This window comes from Penaeus japonicus, unplaced genomic scaffold, assembly GCF_977035675.1.
Source record: "Penaeus japonicus unplaced genomic scaffold, GWHDUDI00000001_assembly GWHDUDI00000003, whole genome shotgun sequence".
Classification (NCBI taxonomy): Eukaryota; Metazoa; Arthropoda; class Malacostraca; order Decapoda; family Penaeidae; genus Penaeus; species Penaeus japonicus.
In genome coordinates this window covers 41,952,818-41,960,475 of record NW_028234405.1, presented here as the reverse complement: position 1 = coordinate 41,960,475, position 7,658 = coordinate 41,952,818, and the positions used below count along the sequence as shown (strand labels likewise).

General features: G+C 46.1%; 1 protein-coding gene across 1 annotated transcript; it reads right to left on the bottom strand.

The window, feature by feature from the left end:
- Positions 1 to 850: 850 nt before the first annotated feature.
- LOC122265984 (uncharacterized) lies at positions 851 to 7,036 on the bottom strand. Its single transcript, XM_043035522.2, has one exon. It carries the CDS (start codon positions 6,905 to 6,907, stop codon positions 935 to 937), a length of 5,973 nt encoding a protein of 1,990 aa, XP_042891456.2. The 5' UTR covers positions 6,908 to 7,036; the 3' UTR covers positions 851 to 934.
- Between the last annotated feature and the right edge of the window lie 622 nt (positions 7,037 to 7,658).

The window sequence follows — 7,658 nt, the reverse complement described above, 5'->3', positions numbered from 1 at the left end:
AAAGAGAAGCTTGAACGAGCCTGACAATAGTATTTTCTTTAGTTCTTTTTATAATAGCTAACTCTGCCATACCATGCCACATAACAATATGATTAGTTTATGGCAATTAAAATGAGACTGATCGACTGTGCTACTTGACTTATATCATGCACAACTTTTGATAAGAGTGCAGAGTGAGTCTGTTCAATTATGTTTAGTAATTTATGCTAGATTTCGCTTTATGCGTTTGTAAAGTATAGTTTTCAAGTGGCATTTATCATGAAACCTTTATTTTTTCATAATTGCTAGCTCTGAATGTTATTCCAAATGTATATATGCTTCTTTTATGGCTAACAGAATGACATTAATTAAAATCATGCTTCTTTAATCATACCATGCATGCAAGTTGATGATGAAAATTTTGCTTCTGTGTAATGTAATTTATCTAATTGGTCCTTTACCAGACAGTCTACAGATATTGCACTAACGGTGAATACAGGGTCAGCAATACATGTAGCACTAATTAGTATAATTATTTCATGGTGCGGGAAATGTGGCAACCGTGGAAATATCCAGACTTGTATCGGAGTCTCAGGATGTTAAGAAACTCCCAATGTACATGCGATAGTTTATATGTTCAATATAGATGTGATATTTTACTATGCAAATGTATATTGTATATTGGAGTGCTGATGCTTTCCTGTTCCATGCGTTCATTATGTATCCTAAAATGCCGTTAATGACAGCTGTTGATGCGGCAGATAATCCTCAATAATCAATATATATCCTAAAAAGAAAAGAAGCTTTAACCATTTTAAATGGAGCATCAGCTATCCATCTCTCCAGGTTGGATAGTTAAACAGTGAAATTATAAAGCCGAATAACACCCTCTGTATTTTCGTTTTTATTAAAAGAAGTGTACAGTAAAGAAGGTGCGTGATGGGTGACGGTGGAGTCAGGCGGGAGCAGGTTCGGGTGAGGGAGAGGCTCGCGAGGACTCCAAATGCGAGGCTTGGTATAATTCGTCCAGGTACTTGATGTAGGCTTTGTGTTGCTGCTCCGCTATGAGTCCTGAGCTGCTCCTCCGGCGATGGCCTAGCTTCCGGGCGACAGACTTGAATCCGCGTTTTGTGGCCCAGTCAGCCGGGGTTCGGCCCTCGCTGTCTTCGGCTCGGGTGTTCGCTCCTCGACGCAACAGTAGGTTGCAGGTGAGCTCCTTGCCCTTGGACGCGGCCCTGTGGAGAGGCGTCATGCCGGAGCGAGACGTTGCCTCCAGCTGAGCGCCGTTCGCCAGCAGAAGCTTCACCACCCGGTTATGGCCTGCCTGAGCAGCCGCGTGCAGGGGTGTGTTACCTACCACATCTCTAGCGTTGACATTGGCGCCTGACTGAAGTAAGAGACGTGCTATAAGGTCGTCTCCATGGTGGGCCGCACGGTGAAGCACAGTCGCATATGCAGGCCAGTGAAGAGCAAGAGGGACTAGAGTGTTGCAGCTGGCACCTTGAGACAGACAATTTTCTACAGTGAGGGGGCATCCCTCCTCCAATCCAAGTATCAACTGCACCGAGACAGGGACTTCCATCTGAGCCACTGGTGCGCAGGTACCTGGCCCAGAGTACCTCCTTACCTCTGTATTACTTCCCGAAAGTCCAACATAACCCAGATGCTCAGCTATTGTCAGAGCAGATTCACCCACTTTGTTCTTCAGGTGAACATCAGCATTGAATCTTATGAGTGTCTGAACCACTTCCACCTGGCCGTAGGAAAGGGCTGTCTGGAGTGGAGTAACGCCGTTTCGGTTGATAGCATCGACATAAGCGTTGCTGTAAACAAGGCAGATGACCACTTCGTTATGGCCAACCCGAGATGCTTCATGCAAGGCGCTATTTCCCTGGTCAGTGCGGGCGTCCACGTCGGCCCCAGCCCCGAGTAACGCCTGCACGACATAGAGTGCTCCATCTCTGGCCGCGCGCAGGAGTGCAGGGACGTGACCTGCGCTGATGTTTGGATTAGCTCCAAGATTGAGGAGCTCCCTGACTTTATCAACGTTATTTCGCGCGACGGCACGGCTGAGGGATTTATCAAGGCTTTCATGGTGCTTCATTTGCATTTTATCTAATGGCACATCGTCATTTACCTCCATATCTTCTTGCTCACATCTATCTATGGCGACTTCAAGACATTTCCTAAGAAGGTTTTCGGAAAAGCTCGCTTTTGTAGCTCGTCGGCTTCCAGCAAGGTTTCTGTCTGCACTGCCGCGCCGACTGTTCAAGTGGGATGAACGACATCCCTCCCTGCTAGATCTTCTGCTGGCTTTGTTAAGTTCTGCTACACTTCCCTGTCTAGAACGACAGACCTTTTCTCTACTTTCACGTCTGCTGTGTGGAAGGCTATGTCGTGAGGCGTTTTCTTCATTGCATGGAGGTATAGGTGGTAACTCATCAAAACTATTTTGCTTGCTGCATGGATTGATCTGTTCATCTGCATTGCTCTTTTGGAACAGATGTACAGTTAGGTCCTCTAAATGTTTGCTCCCATTGCTTTGCTTCCGTCGAACTTTGTGAGAGCTGTCCCGCCGCTCGCCAAGCAAACTTGACCGTCTTTTCCCATGAGGAGACTCATCACGCTTATGCTCTGTCAGTTTGGGTGGAACTGAGGCAGGTTTCTGTGGCTCCTCCTTTGTGACCATCGGTTTTACGGCTTGTGTCCAGAGCTTTCTCGACGTGTCTCTCCTTCCCCTTGTTACAGGAAGAGGGAAAGTTGAGTTGCTGCAGTGCCTTAGAACCATGTTTTTAGTTTTGAGCTGAAGGATGGCAGATTCATTCCAACGCTTCTGGGGATCCTCTTTGACAACAGGATCAATTTCGCAACTGACGAACGCCTTGCGGCGTTGCCATGCAAGTGACTCTGAAGAGGCCTCAGGAACTTTGCCAGAGGCAGGAGTTGGTGTTGATGTTGTGGGGATATCTGATGGAACCAGAATATTCTCTGTCACTACTGGAGCCCCTTTAATGTTTGAAGTGGCTTGGGTGGTAGGACGTGTTGGTTCAGAAACTAGGAGAGTTTTTTGAGATGGTTTTACTGCATCGGGGACCAAGGTTCTTAGCTCTGATTCCATGTTCTCTGGAACTGTTATTTGTTTGTCCAAATGTGATGTCTCGGTGCCATCCGTCTTAGATGTAGGTAAAACTGATCCCGCTTTTGTAGTTACTGGACGAGAAATCGTTGAATTAAGAGGCAAAGTCCTGGCAGGTTTTGCATCAATTGTTACAGGGATTTCTGGTGTCGGAGATTGCTGTAATAAATATGGAGGAGTAGATGGCGACTCCAATTCATCTGAGGATAAAGAATCGAGTGTTACCGACCCCTGAGAACTTGGAGAGAGCGCGTCCAGCTCGTTTCCAATCGTGTAGTCAGCAGATGAGGCCATCTTATCGAATTCTTGAGATATTTCATCGTCAGGTGGAATCATGGAGGTGATGCTTTCGCTGTATGGTTCAGGAGAAGTTATGGAGGAGGAACTTTCGCTGTATGGTTCAGGAGAAGTTATGGAGGAGGAACTTTCGTCGTGAGTTTCAGAAGAACCTATAGAGGAGGGACTTTGGCTTTGAGGTTCTTGTTTTTTAGTCTTCGGTGGACGTTCTTTTGGTTCGACTTTATTCTTCATCTTTTTGAGCCCGGGACGTTTAGTCCTCGCTGGCGATGACGTCACGGCTTGAGTTACGGCAACTTTCAGAGAAGTAGACAGTGAGGCCCGGTAGTCGGGCTGCTCAGGGCGCTGGTCTTTGACTTTGTTCATCAACTTTGAAGAAACTTTATTTAAGGATGCGATATGCTGCTTCAGATCAATGTTCTGGTCCGAATCATTATGTTGATATTTCTTACCGCCAACATTTGACTTCGTTTTCTTGTTTCCTGCTTCATGTGATGAAGAACCGCGCCTATAGTCCTCATACGCTGCACGATGACTCGTGAAATTGTCGATATCAGCCATAGTGGGTTGAACAGCAGTCGTAATTGGAGGACTTGGTATCGTAGAAATATCAGTAGTGGAGATACTGGAGTTAGTTAAGGAGGGACGATGAGGGGCGGTGGCGGTAGTATGTGTTGGAAGACCGGTGGTTGGAGGATCGTCCATTGTCGTGGTGCGTATGGGCGTTCTGGAATCGTTAATAGTGCTGTTTAATACGTCGTCTGCGGGTGGCTGGTTTTGACGATAAATGCTTTCAGTGCCACCTGCAGCTATGCTATCTGTGAGTGATGATTCTGCTCCTATTTGAGCTGTTTCACTGATCATTGCTGATTCTATTTTTGCTGGTTTCTGATTTGGCAATATTAGATCTTCAATAGAGTTGTTCATAACTGCATCACTCTCAATTCTTTCACTTCCTCTGGTTGAGTAAGTATGACGTTTGGTTAACTGTTGGATACTATCTACACTTTTTCGTGTTTCGTCTATTTCCAAAATCTCTGAACATTCGTCATCTTCACCAGTTTCACTTAAACCACCATGCTGTATATAACTCTCAGTATTTTTCTTTACATAATCTGAGCGTTCGTTTCTCTCTGTCATTTCACACATGACATCTCTCTGCAAAATCTCATCGATAACGAAACCTTTTTGTGATCCAGTTGATAACTCTGTAGTAAGAGTCGAATGGAGAACACTTTCGCCTTCCTTCGCACCGATTGTCATTTGTTCCGGTGTGTTAGATGACTGATATTCAACTAACCCCTTTTCTGAATAAATATCCATGGGTACATCACCTTTGCTCCTTTGGTGTTGTTTAGCTCTTGGCTGACCAGAGACTTCCAGGCCTTGTATTCTGAGATGATAGCGATCCGTCGGTGTAAGGTCACTGTTAACGGGGTTCACTGTACTCAGAGGCTGGTGACTAACAACCTCATTTGCGCCGGTATCGATTGTACGCTGGGTCGCGGGTAGTTTAACTTCACTCTTACTATTGTCCTTTTCTGTGTGTGGTATTTGTTTGCAAGGAAACCAGGATCTACCAAAGAAAGTGGCATCGGTTATAGTCGGAAAAGCTTCATTCTGCAATGTTGAATTCGATGTAATGGAATCTGTAATGTCTTGGCTCTCATTGCTGGAAGGTTTGTGCTGATTGTCTCCATAGTTTTCGCGAATATCCACGTTTTCTTTATTATCATTAGAAACGGCAGTATGGGTCATGTGATTCGTCTGAGGCGGTTCTTTGCGCTGTCTGATGAAATCCTCAAAGGGATCTGTATGAGATTCGATCCTGTCAGTGGTGCGCCTCACTATAGTTTTGACGAGCGTACTGCAGAATTTTGGCCTCTTGTTATAGGCGGGTCGCTTGCATTCACTGCGTTGCATCAGACTTTGTAGACGGTCTTGTAAACCTACATTGTAGCGAGGAACTCTGCAGGCTTTATCATTTTCCAACATCTTTACTATTTTGCGGGTTTCCTCATTCAGAGAGCTCTCGGAACGCTCGTGAATCTGAACAAACTTTTCTCGTAGTCTGAATCCCGAAGGCTTGAGATTGCCGAAGAAAGCTTCACTCTTCTCTCTTTGGCTCTCTGGAGGGTCAGCCTTGGGTAGCCGTCCAGGACGATTGGTAAATGATTTTTCCATGCCTTCTGTATTGGTACTTCGTCTGTTTATAGTTGAATACTTCTTGTTAGCGACGTCACGTTCATCCATGCTTGTAGAATCATCTGAGAAAGGTTTAGAAGTGTCAGTTTTATACGTCTGAGAGTATATATCCTTTTCATCAGATGCACATTGAAATTTGTCTTGCACCAGCGGTTTCCATACGATCGATTCATGGTTTACCATTCTAGAATTGTCTGTAGTAAGTGAAGTGTCACCTGCCGTAAATTTTCTTGAGTAATCGTTTGAATGCGTCAGCTCTTTGGCAGGAGTACCTATCGAATTGCTGTTTTGACTAACGTGGGAATGGCACACTTCCAGCTCCTCTCGTGTGTCTGATGCTGTGATGCCACTTACCTCGGCACCTGTAGATGCCTGTGTGTGACCTTGAACACCAAAGGTTTTGGGCAGAGTCTTAGTGTCGCAGCCTTCACACTGAATGTTCACGTCATCTTGTACAAATGGACTACCTTTCCTGATTATTGAAGAACCAGGGATATAATTGGTCACATTTTCTCGTGTAACACTGTACCTTTCCTTGTTTAAAAAGTCCTTCGGCTGAGTATCGAGAGCGTCTTTGAAATCGTCGAAATCTTCGTAATTTTCTCGGGTATTCGTGCTTGAAATCACTCCTTCCCCGGGAGATAACAGCTCATCGGGGGCGTCGAAAAACTCTTCGGGAGTTGATGGATCACTTGGCGAGGTGTTAAGGCTGGGCGAACCGGCACTCAAAGAGTGGAGAGGCATGAAAGTGGGTCGATGACGCTCATTATGAGTCCATGTATCGTTGCACTTTTTGTCACTGTTGCATACTTCTAACTGATCACCAACGCACTTGTTACCAAGGAACTGCACTACACACTTTCCTTCACTCGCCTGTGGCTGAAGGCCACTCTCTCCTTCGCCCTTACAAGGAGTAGGTTCCGAGACCTCACCAGCTCGGCCCCCAAGAGGATCTGTGAGGCCGCGGCTGGTCTCTGTGGTAGAGGGGGCGTCACCATAACACTCCGAGGCTTGGGCAGCACTCCTGGCGTCAGGCGCGTCACCATCAGTCTGTCGGGTACCAGATTCGGGGGCGAGCTTGACACATGTCATAAAGTAATTATGGCGTCTGAGGAGATCGTCACTTGCCCTATCGTTCCTGGCTATATTTAAGTCGCCATCGCCCACACGAACACTCGGCACGTTACGGGTATTATGAATGCCCGAGTCTGTGTTGTCTCTCCCAAGGTTCCTCAAGCGAGGTTCTGTAGTCTTCGAGAGACTGGCCTCCGGCGATACGTCACTAGGCATTTTCCATCGCCGGAAACTCTTCAATGATCAATGCGTGATGACGTCAGTAGGTCATCATACCTGAACGGAACTCAACACTGTCACTGACAGGGACTTTTTTCACTCACATTGGCTGCATGTATAACATTCCACTTGTCTCTATTTAAGACTTGTAGTATTACTCGTCTCGAAGTGAATTTCCACCGTATGACAAGAAAACCCAAAGGATCAAAGTGGCAACACACCTGCGTCCTGGTGAGGCTGCGTCAAGTGGTGCAGTGGCAAGTATGGTCCTCCAGCCTGCCTCTACCTAGGGGCGTTGGGGTGGTGGGGGAGGGAGGGGGGGGAGATGGCATTTTGCCCTGCTTCTTCAGCCGCCGTGTCCACCCGCCCCTCCCAAGTGCCAAACGCTCGCTCACCTGCCCGTTGCATTAATCAGGCTCAACCCTTTTTCTCTCCCTCACGCGTTCCCCTGTCAATCATCCATCCCTCGCTTCACACAGGCACTCTTTCTGGAGCGTCTGTTCATTATCAACTCAGTAAAACCACTTTTTAAAAAAATGCGCCATCGAGAATTACAAAATCGAAGGATAGTTCAAAAATATAATGTGGTATTTATAATCTCTCATGCAACACATTATTAACTGTTTTAGGTAATATAACTTACGTTTGTCTCCCCCTTTTTCTGAGTGTCTGTCTGTCTATTTCTCTCTATCCTTCTTTGTCATTATTTGTGTCTTTTATCCCTTCTGAGGTCCCATTCTTTCATTTC

Bases quoted from the DNA above. Each gene is read 5' to 3' on its own strand.
- LOC122265984 (XM_043035522.2), bottom strand. From the start codon at position 6,907: ATGCCTAGTGACGTATCGCCGGAGGCCAGTCTCTCGAAGACTACAGAA.